The sequence below is a fragment of the Sarcophilus harrisii genome, chromosome 4 (genome assembly GCF_902635505.1).
Source record: "Sarcophilus harrisii chromosome 4, mSarHar1.11, whole genome shotgun sequence".
NCBI lineage: Eukaryota > Metazoa > Chordata > Mammalia > Dasyuromorphia > Dasyuridae > Sarcophilus > Sarcophilus harrisii.
In genome coordinates, this window is record NC_045429.1 from 410624056 (window position 1) to 410638511 (window position 14456).

The window sequence follows — 14456 nt, forward strand, 5'->3', positions numbered from 1 at the left end:
CCCTTTAAATCAGAGTTTTAAAGGGCCAGTTTAGCTCTTTGCTGATTTCATATCCCAGCCAGCAACACTTAGCCAGCTAAGTAGAGAAGTCTTTAGGCACTGAAGTCTGTCTTTTAAATTTTTTCTTTGCTATCATTTGGACTCTTGATTTATGTCATCAGAAAACTTCTTTTAACTCCCATTGTACCCTTGTTTCAGTGAAATAAGAGTTATAAGTATATTTCTAAAACTCTTGACTATTTTTTTTCTCAATACTTTATCTTAATGTTTAGTTGCATTGCTAAAAATTTTCCTGGTATGTCATTATCTTGTATTTGCTCACTTCATTTCCTAGAGTTTGAAGATCAAGTTATGGTGGGTAACCATATTGAAGAAATAAAAAGCTTTTGAAAGTCATGCTAATGTGTAAATATGTAACAGCAGGGAGGGATTTTGTAACACTACCATGTATTCTACATTTAGATTGTTAGAATTCTAACAGTCTAAATTCTAAAATTTAGAGCTAAAGGGAACCCCGTAAAGATTATCTAAGTCTGACTCCATCATTTTAACTTTCAATAAAATACTGTTCCATTTCTAATGTAATCTTGTGAATGTCTGTTCTGTTTTGATAGAATGGAAGCTTCTTGCCTGGAACTGGCCTTGGAAGGAGAACGACTTTGTAAAGCAGGAGACTGCCGTGCTGGAGTGTCATTTTTTGAAGCTGCAGTTCAAGTTGGAACTGAAGACTTAAAAACACTAAGTGCTATTTATAGTCAGCTGGGCAATGCCTACTTCTACTTGCATGACTATGCCAAAGCTTTAGAGTATCATCATCATGATTTAACTCTGGCCAGGTAATATCTTTAGACTTTTATATGCTCTTCTTGTGTTGCCTTTGATTGAGAAAACATTGCCAACATTTTAAAAATGTATCTACAGTTAATTTTAGTTCACATTGTTTTTCTCTGCCTGACATTTAACCCTTTGCAGTCTGGCTTCCTCCTACCTTTTCAATATTATTTCTATCCTTCACACTCTTTGACATTCCATTCAAATAGATCTGCTAACTCTCTTCTCAACTTAAGTGTTTCAACTCTTATTTTTGTGCCTTTATCCTGATGATAACAGAATCTTCCTTGACTCCTTCGGAATCTAGTTAATGCATCACTTTCCATACAGAACTTTCCTAGTCCTCCAAGTTATTAGCCTTTGTCCCTCTTGAAATTACTTTGTATATAGTTCATATTTATGGTTTAAATTTTATGGGTGTATGGGGTGCTCAGTGAGGACCAGCATTTCTGGTGTGAGGTCTTGCTGAATCCTTTTCAAGGCTGCTCATCCATCTTTGGTGTCCACTTGTGGCTCCAAGAAGCCTTAGTATGTACAGCAGCCACATTTTGGTAAAGCCATCTTCCAGACAGGCTAACCCAGATTGAGGATAACTGTCAGTGAATTAAGGGGTGTCTCCTGCAAGTATGTAAAGACGTCCCCCAGAAGAATGGCAGGTGAGAACAGATTGTTTCAAAAGTCCATGAAGGTGGCTTCGGCAGGCACTATGGAGCATTTAAGAGCTTGGTCAGATATTGAAGACATCTGCCACATCACAGGCTTTACCAGGTGACTTTGTCTTTTCACTGGACTTCCGTGACTGTGGAAGTGAGGCTGACGACTTTGTCAACTCTATCTCCCATAAATCCAATTTACAAATAAGATATCATCCCTCAATGTCATTGATCCTCTTTGAAAACAAAGAATAAACAACAGCATTTTCTTACTGGTGTACCTGCTGTTTTGTCTCCTACACAATCTTTCAGCAATTATTTCTTTGTACAAGTACATAGGTGCCAGACACTCTTCTAGGTACAGGGGAATAGAGTCAAAATGGAACCATCTCTGTCTTCAAGGAGCTTTACAATATATAGAGAGAAATAACATATGGAATAAATACAAACTAAATAAAGGTCATTTAGGCAGAACACTAGAATTTGGGATCAGAAAAGGTTTTATGTAGATTGTGGAGCTTAATCTGAATCATGAAAGAAGTCATGGATTCTGCTAGACAGAGGCAAGGAAGAAGGGAATTCCAGGTGTTAGGAACGGTGGGTACAAGAGATGGCAAGCAGTGTATCATGGGTAAGGAATAACAAGAATACTTTAACTAGACTGGTGTGAGGAGTATGGTAATATATTATTAGGAAGTTAGAGTCAGATTGTGAGGGCTTTAGAAGGCAAAGGATTTTTTTTCCTAGGGACGAGCGTTTGAGATAGGGGAATGATAAAGTCAGAACCTGCACTTAAATTTCCTGTGGTAGCTGTGTGGACAATGAACTAGAAAGGATACCGAGTATGAGGCAGAGGAACCAATTGGGAGGATGTGGTCATAGTCCACAATTGGTACCAAGATCTATTTTGCTTTTGTTTTCCCAGTGCCTACCAAGTAGATACTTGATGATGTTTGTTGGGTTGAATTGAGTTCTAGATCTAAGGCTTCATTTTATAGCAAAAACATTATTTTGCTTGAGTTCTATAAAAATGGGTTTACATTAAATTTAACTAAAAAACATAGAGGCAGCATGCCAAAAGGAATAGAGAACTGACCTTGGGATCAGGAAGACTTGGGTTCAAGGCTGTGCTGTGACACAGGTTATCTTTGTAATCTCTAAGTGCTCTGAGCAACTAAGACTAAAGATTTCAGAAAAGGTGCAGTCCTGCATTAGTTGAAGGAGTTTCCTCCCTCCTTCCTTTCCAGGAGCTCCTCTACTAGGCCTTCCTTAAGCCTTCTTAATTCTAGTACTTTCCCTCTGTTAATTATTTTCTATTTAGCTTATATATAGCTTGCTTTGTAAATACTTGTTTGCATGCTGTCTCCTCTATTATATTGTAGGCTCCTTGAAGGCAAGAATTGTCTTTTGCTCCCATTTATGTCCCCAGTGCTTAGCACAATATCTTGCACATAGTAGGCACTTAATAAATGTTGACTTTTTTTTATTGTATGAATACTTATCCTCTGAAAAGCAAAATACTTTGCTCTAAATTCTTTGATTCTATTCTTATTTCAAAGAAACAGATTTTATAAATGAAAGCACTGTTTTTGAAATAGTTTGATACACTTTTCAATAATTTCAGGACAATTGGAGACCAGTTAGGTGAAGCTAAAGCCAGTGGTAACCTGGGAAACACCTTAAAAGTTCTTGGCAATTTTGATGAAGCTATTGTTTGCTGTCAGAGACACCTAGATATCTCCAGAGAACTTGAGGATAAGGTAAAATTGAAATATTATTGGTTGCAGTACAGTAAGCGTTTTCTGGCTTTGAATCCTGGCTATCATTTATTACCTCTAGGACCTTGAATGAGACATTTAATCTGAGCCCCAGTTTCTTTCTCTGTAAAGAAAATAGGGTGTGATGACAGATAAGATTAACGTTCTAAAAATTGCTGATTTAATAGCAAAGAAAATATTTGAAAGGATCCATGAGTGCTAAAAATATTAATTTCCTTAGCTATTTTTAACAGATTTATGAAAAATTAGCTCATTCCCTAATTGATAAGTCAAACATGCAGTTTTTTGAGAAAGAAATCCAAGTTAACAAGTGCCATATTAAAAAAACGTAATAAATTACTAATAGTTAGAGAGATGCAAATTGAAACAACTCTGAGTACCTCATTCACATTCATCAGACCGGCAAAGTTAACCAAAAACCGGAAAATAACAAATGATGAAGGGGGTTCAGGAAAACAGGTACATTAATATACTGCTGGATCTATGAATTGGTGGTCATTTTGGGATTAGGGCCCCAAAGTCACTAAACTCTGCAATGTACTTTGTTTTAGAAAAACTGTTACTAGACTTTAACTTATCCCAAAGAGCTGAAAAAAGAGAGGAAAGATACATATGTACAAAAATATTTCAGAAACTTTTGTTGTAGGGAAAAAACCTGAAAACTAACAAGGAGCCCTTCATTTGAGAAATAGTTAAACAAATTGAGGTGTATAAATATGATAGAATACTATCGGGCTGTAAAACGATGCAAGGATTAACTTTAGAGACACTTAGCAAGATTTATATGAACTGATGCAGTCAAGTTAGCACAATCAAGGGTACAATTTATATAGTAATAACTTTATGAAGTAAAAGTATTTTGAAAGACTTAATCAAGTCAATCACTAATCCTGATTCCATGGTCCTGATGCATACTACCCATCTCTTAAACATGGCCATTTTGGAAATTTGTTTTACTTGACTATGCATATTTGTTACAAATTTTTTTCTCTCTCAAGGAATAGGAGGAAGAGAAAATAAATACTTGTTTTACTCTTTTATGACTTACAAGTTAAGAATATTTATATATTATATTTAATTTAATAGCTGCTCATTATTTTTAAATGTAATCAATTTGTTGGCATCCCAATTTAGGTTGGGGAAGCAAGAGCGCTTTATAATCTTGGTAATGTATACCACTCTAAAGGGAAAAGTTTTAGCTACCCTGGCTCTCATGACCCAGGAGAATTTCCAGAAGAGGTGAAAACCGCTTTGCAGAAAGCAGCAGATTATTATGAGTAAGTAGCCATGGTATCCTCCTCCTCTTCTTTTTTCTTTTTTTTCTTCATCACTACTCACATGTCACCTTCCTTAAGCCCTGAATCATATGTAGGTATTGACCTGGGTGATTCTGGAAGATAGGCGAAAACTTTAAGAGCAGAACTACTAAACAGGCAGAAAAGATTATGAGAAAAGTCCTATGCCCTGTTTTTTTTTTCCTCCTCTGAAACTTTAAAGTAGACCAGTGCCATCTATTGGCAAATATTCAAAATGCCTTGGGTTTTAATATAAAGTAGCCCCATCTGAGCACACAGAAAAATAGACTTTTGCTAAAGGTGATAGGCATGTCATGCTATAAGAAATGGGGGGAAGGGGAAGGAGGGAGTTTTGACAAAAATAATAGTAGTGGTAGTAGTAATTTTTCACATTTCCCCTTATTTCTTTTATTTCATTGTTGAAAAGTCAGATTCCTAATGTAATTATGGATATTCTATATCTTTAACACTTTTGTTATTAGATCATAGTCTTTAAAAAGATATTTATTTAAAATAAATACAAAATAAGAAAAAACAAAATAGAAAAAGACAAAAAGGAAAATTTTAGAAAATTAACATTGTCAAAACATCAGGAAGATTCAAAATATGCAACAATAAATTTCCATTTCAAGAAAGCATAGATAAAAATAAAAGATACTGTATTCATGATTGTTCATCTTTGCTTTGTTGTATATTTTAGGTTATTCTTTTGTTCTTTCCTGTATGTTTTTTATTTTGTTCTTTTTTCCCTTTCATTCCTTCCCCTACCTCCCTCAAGCAAGCTACAGTTAAGCATGTGTATGTATCACATATACATATATCTATATGCACACACACAAATATACTTAAATGAATACATTAACACATATATACACACATATATATTTACATATCTGTAGACGTGAAGTAAATCATAATTTTATAGAATTCTTTAGCCAGAAAAGAAAGCTAAAGAAATAAGGCAGCATTCTTTTGTACTTAGCTTTTTTAAAATGTGGATTACTTTTAATATATTACTTTTATTAGAATTAAAATTTTAATTCAAAGCAAAACCAAATATTTACAATTGTATTTCTTCATAATTTTTATTATCCTTTAGGGAAAATCTATCAATAGTGACTGCTTTAGGGGACAGAGCAGCCCAAGGGCGTGCCTTTGGTAATCTTGGAAATACTCATTATCTTCTTGGCAACTTTAGAGATGCTGTTGTATCTCATGAGCAGGTATGATGGTGAAAGGTCCTGAAACATATCCCTCACCTGAGTTGTAATCAAACTGTTTATTCCTATTTTATAACTGTGGGTTTTAAGGTGGCTAAACCATTTATGTCTAATTAGAATTTTCTGTTTTAGCGCCTTTTGATTGCAAAAGAGTTTGGAGATAAAGCTGCTGAAAGAAGAGCATATAGCAACCTTGGAAATGCATATATATTCCTCAGTGAATTTGAAACTGCTGCAGATTACTACAAGTTAGTACAAATACCAAATGAATAGTTTGAGAGCTTATTAATTTTTCAATTTTAAAATTTTTCTAAGATAAAGAATAGACTTTTATGTTTATTCAGATATCAATGTTCATCATTGACCATGATGTCTTTCAAAATGTCTATTTCACAGAGGGTACTTAAATGCTGAAGTAAGAGGCTCAGGCATGCATGCGCGCGCATGTGTGTACGTGTATTCTTCAAATAAATGTGGTTTTTTTACATTATCTAAATGTTTTTACATTTTTTTTCATTTTTACATTACCTAAATTTCTGTGTCTTCCTTTCCTCATGTCAGAACCAACTCATAGAAGAATATTTATATGTATGTGTATACATGTAGTTTTTCTTCCAAGTTTGATCATGTCCAAAATAGGGCAGTTATTTTCAGTTCTTGAAGTGTTAGGAATAAAAAGTACTATCAATCAGCCATCCCTAATTTCCTATCACTTTTTCCTCCAATGAAAGTATTTCTTCTTCTCTTTATTCCACTCTTACTGCCCACTAGTAACTAAAATCTATTCCTAATCCAGTGGCCTTTCTGGGTGATTCCAGCCCACTTAAAAGAAAAATTTGAATTCCAAAAGTGTCTTAGATTGTTATTTTGAATGGTGATTCTTTTGAAGGAGATCTTATTTTTTTAAATCTCCTTTGGATCATGTAGTCAGTCACATTTCATAATTATTTTTGATAAGTGAGAAATAAACTTACTTTATAACAAAGAACTTTTTAAAGATTAAATCTAACATCATGAATACTAATGATGGTGGCACATTTGACTTGTGAAATTTGGCCATATTTTTGTGTAAATATGCTTGTGTTATCACATATTAGAAATTATGAATTTAAATATTAGTCTTAATTAGCTAAGCATTTTAATCTTGGCAAAAATCAAGTTGAACTAGATGAACTAGCAACAACTTCCTAAAAGTCACCAAAGTAAAGGCAAAAAAACCCCACGTAAATACTGAAAAATATATTAATTGTTGGCAATTTCTCAATCTTTTACATCAGTACACTTTTCATATTTTTGTGGGACAGCCATAAAATATTGCTTTCATAGTTATTCAGTAGTCTCAGTTTAGCATTTTAGTTTATTTTATGGTTTTCTGCTTAACCTCTTCATTTAATGATCTTTATTGTGTATATTTAAAAAAAAAATCTTTAGCAGCACAGAATTTTTTAGTTATAGTTTTATTGTGATGTATAATGAATTATGATTATTTTATAACTAACTTTCCTTGATTTCAGGAAAACACTACAATTGGCCCGGCAGCTGAAAGATAGAGCTGTAGAAGCACAATCTTGTTATAGCCTTGGGAACACTTATACTTTACTTCAAGACTATGAAAAGGCCATTGATTATCATCTGAAACACTTTACTATAGCCCAAGAACTGAATGATAGGTAAAAATTATCAACTTGTTTGCTATAGTTCTGGTAAAATATAATTAGCTAAGAAGTCTCTATTTTAATGATTTTTAGAATCATTGCTCATTTTAAATTTGCTTCTATAATAAATGTAGCTTTGAGCTCCAGTTTCCTTTGTTTATTGACACTTTAGTAAAATGTGATTATAGTGTGTTCCTTGAAAGAATAAAACAAAAAAATTCTTTATGTACTGCCAGATAATCCTGACCTCATATATTAGAAAACTTCATTTTGGAACCATAAATGTTTGCTTGGCTTATGTTGCAGAATTGGAGAAGGAAGAGCATGCTGGAGTTTAGGAAATGCCTACACAGCCTTAGGAAATCATGATCAAGCCATGCATTTTGCTGAGAAGCACTTGGAAATTTCAAGAGAAGTAAGAAACTGAAACTTCCCTATGAAACTGCTATTTTGATTGACTCCGGGGAATAGGCTGGGATGGGGAAGAGGAACACATTTCTTCCTCATTCTCTTATCCAAATTTCTTCAGCACTGCCGATCATTTTGTTAATTATATAATACTTATTTGAGACTTTTGAAGGCTTTGAATACTTTTTTAGATAACATGAAGAATACCATTCCTTAAATATAAAAAAGCATTGTTTTACCTGCTGTTCTCTCATCTAGCCCAATCCTAAAGCATTCTTAATTCCTGGAATGTTACACTCTGCTAAAGTTAACACTGAAGAGAAAACAGCATGGTAGGAAGAACACGATGGCAGGCTCTTCCACTTGCTAGCAAGTCTTGGGGTCTTTTTGTTTAGTCATTTGGTTGTGTTTGACTGTGTGACCCCCGTGGGGGATTTTCTTGGTAAAGAGACTGGCGTGGTTAGTCAGGATCTTCTCCAGCTCTTTTACAGAGGAGGAAATCAGGCCAACAGGGTGAAGTGACTTGCCCAGGATCACGGAGCTAGTCAGAATCTGAGGCTAGATTTGAACTAATAAGTCTTCCTGATTGCAGGCTTAGCCCTCTTACCATTTAGCCTCGCTAGGCTCAATATCTTTATCCACTGTGATCCAAAGGATGTTTTATTCAGTGCTGTGGTATGCAAGAATTCAGATAGGTGAAACAAAAATAAAATCCTGCCCTAAAGGAATCTGTACTGTATTGGAGAGAAAAATTTAGCCAATGTGCAGCTTGTACTCAGACATTCTATAGAAATGTATTTCTATCTATATCTGTGGATATAAATGTACAGATAGATAAAATTGAGAGGCATCATGGTGTGAATCTGGGCTTGAACTCAGGAATACCTGGATTCAAATTTTGGGGCACTGAGGCAATGAGTGATGGCCCAGGTGGGACTTAGATCTGCCAAGTAATATAAGTAGTCTGAAAACAATGTTTGGAACTGGCACCAGTTAGGAATGATGAAGAGATTGTCATGCACCAGCAAAGGCCTGGTTGAGATTAGGGAACATGTATGGAATATTATTGTTCTGTAAGAAATGACCAGCAGGATGAATAGAGAGGATTGGTGAGACTTACATGAACTGATGCTGAGTGAAATGAGCAGAACCAGGAGATCATTATATACCTCAACAACGATACTGTATGAGGATGTATTCTGATGGAAGTGGATTCCTTCGACAAAGAGAAGATCTAGCTCAGTTTCAGTTGATCAAGTTTGGATAGAAGCAGCTACACCCAAAGAAAGAACACTAGGAAATGAATGTAAACTGCTTGCATTTTTGTTCTCCTTCCTGGGTTATTTATGCCTTTTAAATCCAATTCTCCCTGAGCAACAAGAGAACTGTTCGGATGTGCACACATATATTGTATCTAAGATCTACTGTAACCTATTTAACATGTATAGGACTGCTTGCCATCTGGGGGAGGGGGTGGAGGAAGGGAGGGGAAAAATTGGAACAGAAGTGAGTGCAAGGGATAATGTTGTAAAAATTACCCTGGCATGGGTTCTGGCAATAAAAAGTTATTTTAAAAAAAAGAGAGAGATTAGGGAACATGAAGTTTTGATAGCCCTAAACTAACCCAGTTAGACTTTGACTTGCTGCAACCTCATACAGAAAAAGGGCGGCATAGTGCAGGTTGAGTCAGGGTTGGGAGTGCACACCATTAGTGTCAACAGGACAAGGGATTCAGGAGGAGGGGATCTGATTAACTATAGGGTCAAGTTTTTTCAAGAGAGAAGTGAGCTCAGAGCAGAGGTGACAGACCAGAATTGATGAAAAATCTCAATGAGACTGAAGATTAGTTTTTGGAGAAACAATAGAGCAAGTTGTGGTCAGAGAGGAGTTTCAGAATTCTGGACCATGAATATCATGAAGTTACTGTTATTTGGGAAGATGGGTTGAGGGGACATCAGAATGGGCTGGTTCTAACCCTCTAAGGCAGGGGCCCTCAAACTTTTTAAATAGGGGGCCAGTTCACTGTCCCTCAGACTGTTGGAGGGCCAGACTATAGTAAAAACAAAAACTTTTGTTTTGTGGGCCTTTAAATAAACTTCATAGCCCGCGGGCCAGATGCAGCAGCTGAGGATGTTTATCCCCCTCATCCAGGGCTATGAAGTGGACTTATTTTCTTATCTAGAGTTTTGTTCCTTTTTTAATAATTCTTCAGATGATTATAATATTTTTAGATAAGTGTGGAAAGTATATTTTGATTACTGATGAAATTCTGTCAAATTATTCATCTGTCATAGTCAAAAAAATATTCTTAAATCTTTTAACACTCCTAGTCTTTCAGTAATGATTCTAAAATTGGAAGTACTTGTTGATTGTAGATTGGGGACAAAAGTGGCGAGTTAACAGCCAGACTGAATCTTTCGGATCTTCAAATGGTGCTTGGTCTCAGCTATAGCACAAATAATTCAATGCTGTCTGAAAACAATGAAATTGACAACTTCTGTGGTAAGTGCATATTTTCTGTAAACCAGTTTTACTATTATGTAGAATGTGTTTCTCTTTCCATTAACAGTAATAGGAAAATTGGGAAGAAAGGATTTAGGTGGAAAAGTAAGAGTTCTGTTTTGGACATACTGAGTTTGAAAAGCCAACAGGAGATCTCGATACAACACGTCCAAATGTAGCTGATTATTTGTGACTAGAGGTCAGGGAAGAGACTATGAACTGGACATAGCTATCTGGGAATCATCTGCATAGAGATGACATTAACCCCTTGAGAACTAATGGAATTTTCAGGTGAAAGAGGAAAAAGAGGAAAGAGCCCAGGACAGTCTTTGGAGGCACTCATGGTTGGATGAAGCAGCAGATAGATGGGCGGAAAAAGAAGCAAGAGTATACTTTCACAAAAACCTGAAGAAAGATAATCCTGGGAAGGACAGTTGATGTCCTTGTTATCTGTTTCAGAAAGATCAGGAAGGATAAGAATTGAGAAGTCATCAGACAACTAAGAGATCGTTCATAGTTTCGTGGAATGATTAGGTCAGAAGCAAGACTGCAGAAGGCTTTAGAAATTAATGAGAGAAGTAGAGGTTATTATAGAGACCCTAGTGTCTGAACATTTTAGCTTGTTTTCTGGTAGTCAACTGTCATAATGTGAGATCTTATTAAAATAGCACAAAAAGGAGTCCTGACTTAGTAAGGCTTTATTTTATTTCTTTTGCTTTTCTTAGTTATTAAAACTAAACTAAAACCACTAACTCATTTTAAGAAACACTCTGTATAATGTAAAAACTAAGTTATTGTAAGATGCCCTTCTAAATGAGAGAGTAAATTTGAGAGAGTGGAGTTTCAAGTCATAATATAAACGCTCTAGATCAAAGCATTTTAGAGGAAGTGAACAGTCTATTTGCAGGTAGGTAGTTGGAATAGGAAATGATTCTTCCTAACCCCTGTCAATTGAATAAAGAGTTTAGCCTGTTTTTATTTCATACACATTTCCTTTCTGACATTCTGGAACCTAAATCATTTTTGGAAGGTGAGTAGAACTGGTGTGCTGAATTTATAATTTGAAATACTTTACTGGAATCAGGTTGGTTTATTTTTATTTTACATTTTTTCTTCCAAAGATACACGTCCTAAGGTAGGGCGCCGACACAGTATGGAAAATATGGAACTTATGAAGTTAACACCAGAGAAGGTTGGCAAATTTTTTATCTTTTTTAATTTTGAGAATTTTGGTTAATGACAGTGCTTAATAAAGTAAATTCTCAGTTTGAGTAATTTCAGTGGATTGACAAAAAAAAATTATCTTGTGTAAATTTGTAGTTTGTTCTCATAAAGGAGTTGGTCAACTAAAAAACTTAAGTGATATAGCTGCCAAGACTTCAAGAATTGTCAAATTCAAATAGCATCTGATTATATAATAAGCAAAAGACAATTACATTTTTGGAATGTAACAATTTTTGGCTTTTCATAGTATATCTTAAAGAGACAGTTTCCTATAACTTTCCTAAGTTACATTTACTTTGACAAGAGTATTTTTACCTTAGGAGAGGTTGTTAAATAATTGTGGGAAAAATGTCTGAACTATAAAGGGTTGTTCCAAATACATCCCTCTCCTATCCCTATCCAGTTAGCCAGCTCATAATCAAAAAATAATTTAAAAGTGGGGGCAAGGAAGATTATTTCAATCAAATCTTATTTGGTTGGTTGACCATTATCCATGTAATAGGTGGATCGTATCATCAGATCGGCACGTAAGGAAAGTTAACTTGGCCTATTTTGGGGAGAGGTGAGCAAGCCAGATAGTAGTTGCATGGGTAGAGAGAAGGGGGAGATTTAAGAGATCGTGCAAGCAGAAGTGGCAAAATTTGGCAACTGATTAGATGGGGTGAGGGAAAGTGAAGAGGTAAGGAAAATGCCCAGATTTTGAGCCTGAGATCCTAGGAGAATTGTTGGAAGGGGGCGGATTTAGCAGGATAGCCAGTTCAGTTCTAGAGCTGCTGAGGTCAAGATTATCTCCAGGACATCCAGTAGTACCCAGTAGATGATTTGTGCTGTGGCATTGAAGTGCAAGGGAGAGACATCTACATAGAGAGGAGGGTTTAACCCTTAAATGCTTAGGAAGTTTCCAAGAAAGCAAGCCTAGAAGGAGAGAAGATGCCCCCCAGGACAGAGCCTTGGAGAACAACTCTAGTGGATGTGATATGGAGGGAATATGATATGAAGAGAGACTGAAAAAGCACAGAGACAGGTAGGAAATGAACTAGATGAGAGGAATCTCAATCAAAAAAATTTTTTTGACTTAAGTTTCCTCCAAGTTTGTCTTGGTCTTATTTGCACATAGATTGTGTGTTGTCCCTTCCATCAAACTGGAAGCTTCTTGTGAGAGCAGAGGCTTTTTGCCTTTGTGGTCCCAGCACTTAGCACAGTGCCTTAGTTAATAAGTGTTGATTTGAATGTCAAATACAGCAGATCAAAAAGGATGATTGTTATTGATAATAAAATCAATTTATTTATAATTTATAAATCTAATAATATTTATTATAGTACTTATTGTATGCCAGGCACTGTGCTAAGTGTTTTACAATTATTTGATCCTCACAAATCTAATCCATCTTCTACATTACAAACCTTAAAATATACTAGAAAATATTTTCATGTCTTTGTTTTTTCTCCAAGCTAAGCAACTGATCCTCCTATGACATAAACTCAAGGCCCTTCATCTTCCTGATTACTGTTTTCTGAATGCTCTCCATCCCCACACTGGAGGCTGGGCTCCTGATGCCCTCAGATTAGGGCAGAGATATGGGTGCTGTTCATCCCAAATTTGCCTTGGCTCTCATGGCTGCTATACTGTTACACTGTTATTTATCCCTCTTACATTTCAGAATACTAGATTCAAGATTCTATCCTGTCAGGATTTTTTTTTTTTTTAAATCCTGATTGTAGTTCAAAAACCTCTTGAGATAGACAATTTGAAGATACAAAACTATGTCACCTCTGTTTATATTTAATAATATATTTAATATAGTCCAGGGTTAAACACACATTTTAGGCTACTGTCTTAAAAATCAGTCAACTAAATTGATTTGATTCAACATAATTATAAGATTGTCATTTCTTCTGACCTGTGTTTAATTTTGTAGGTTCAGAACTGGAATAGTGAACTTCTTGCTAAGCAGAAACCTCTTATCGCCAAACCATCTGCAAAGCTGCTTTTTGTAAACCGACTAAAGGGGAAAAAGTACAAAAATAATTCTTCCACTAAAGTTCTGCAAGATGCTAGTAATTCTATTGATCACCGACTTCCAAATTCTCAGAGGGTATGTTTATAATTACTTTTCCTATGGGCAGGGATGAAAATGTGTGTCAGCTTCACTTCTATCTTTTTTGGTTTGGCCTTATTCTGGACCTGTGATTTCACTGGTCTAGTTCTCAGAGAAAAGTTCCTCTACCAGTACAGATCTGCAGGGCCTAGAAAGTTACTTGGTATAATTAATTGCCTTTGGTCACATTCCTAACAGGTGTCAATGTCCCAGTTCTTCCTCACCGCAAGATCCGCTTTAACAAAGTATAAGAGAAAAGTATGGAACACTTTTATTACATGCGTGTTATATTACATGCATTGTTAATACCCATGTTGCTGATGCTGGGTCTGTTTTTAAAAAGACTTAAGTCTCTACCAAGACATGGTATTTGTTATCTGAGGACCGGTCTGGCTCCTCACCAGAACACTGGCTACAATTTTGGTCAAAGCTTATACAGTTTGCAAAGCATGGTGTAGTGATCTCCAAGGAGCTTTTCCTTGGCCTTTCTGTAGCATTTCAGCCCTTTGATTTTTCTCATCCTTATAACATACGGTCCTATAATTCCCTCCTCCCTTTCCACTGCTTTCTCTGCAGGGCACTCCCCAAAGCAGCTGTTAGGGGCCAGCTTCGCTCTTTTTTCTGCTCACTACGATTTGTTCCTTTAGTATCATTCACATGATTCAGTCTGTCCCTCTAGCCCTTGATCTGGTCATGGTCCCACTGTCCTTTCACTGCTAGCAATACCTGACCTTTCAGTCACGCCCATTGTCGAGTCCTATCCTTCCTGCCTGGTCATCCTTATGGAGGCA

At 35.8% G+C, this 14456-nt stretch overlaps 2 protein-coding genes across 3 annotated transcripts in view; one reads left to right on the forward strand and one right to left on the reverse strand.

Annotated features, from left to right (window-relative positions):
• The window catches only part of GPSM2 (G protein signaling modulator 2), a 47084-nt gene that overhangs the window by 26826 nt on the left and 5802 nt on the right, over positions 1-14456 (forward strand). Inside the window, exons 3-12 of the mRNA XM_031967194.1 lie at positions 615-836; positions 3109-3244; positions 4397-4539; positions 5657-5780; positions 5910-6025; positions 7292-7447; positions 7739-7847; positions 10216-10342; positions 11464-11534; positions 13486-13662. Of these exons, the coding sequence (XP_031823054.1) occupies positions 615-836; positions 3109-3244; positions 4397-4539; positions 5657-5780; positions 5910-6025; positions 7292-7447; positions 7739-7847; positions 10216-10342; positions 11464-11534; positions 13486-13662 (1381 nt within the window). The remainder of the gene's footprint in view (positions 1-614; positions 837-3108; positions 3245-4396; positions 4540-5656; positions 5781-5909; positions 6026-7291; positions 7448-7738; positions 7848-10215; positions 10343-11463; positions 11535-13485; positions 13663-14456) is intronic.
• CLCC1 (chloride channel CLIC like 1) overlaps positions 1-14456 on the reverse strand; it is a 76898-nt gene that overhangs the window by 24517 nt on the left and 37925 nt on the right. The window lies entirely within an intron of this gene.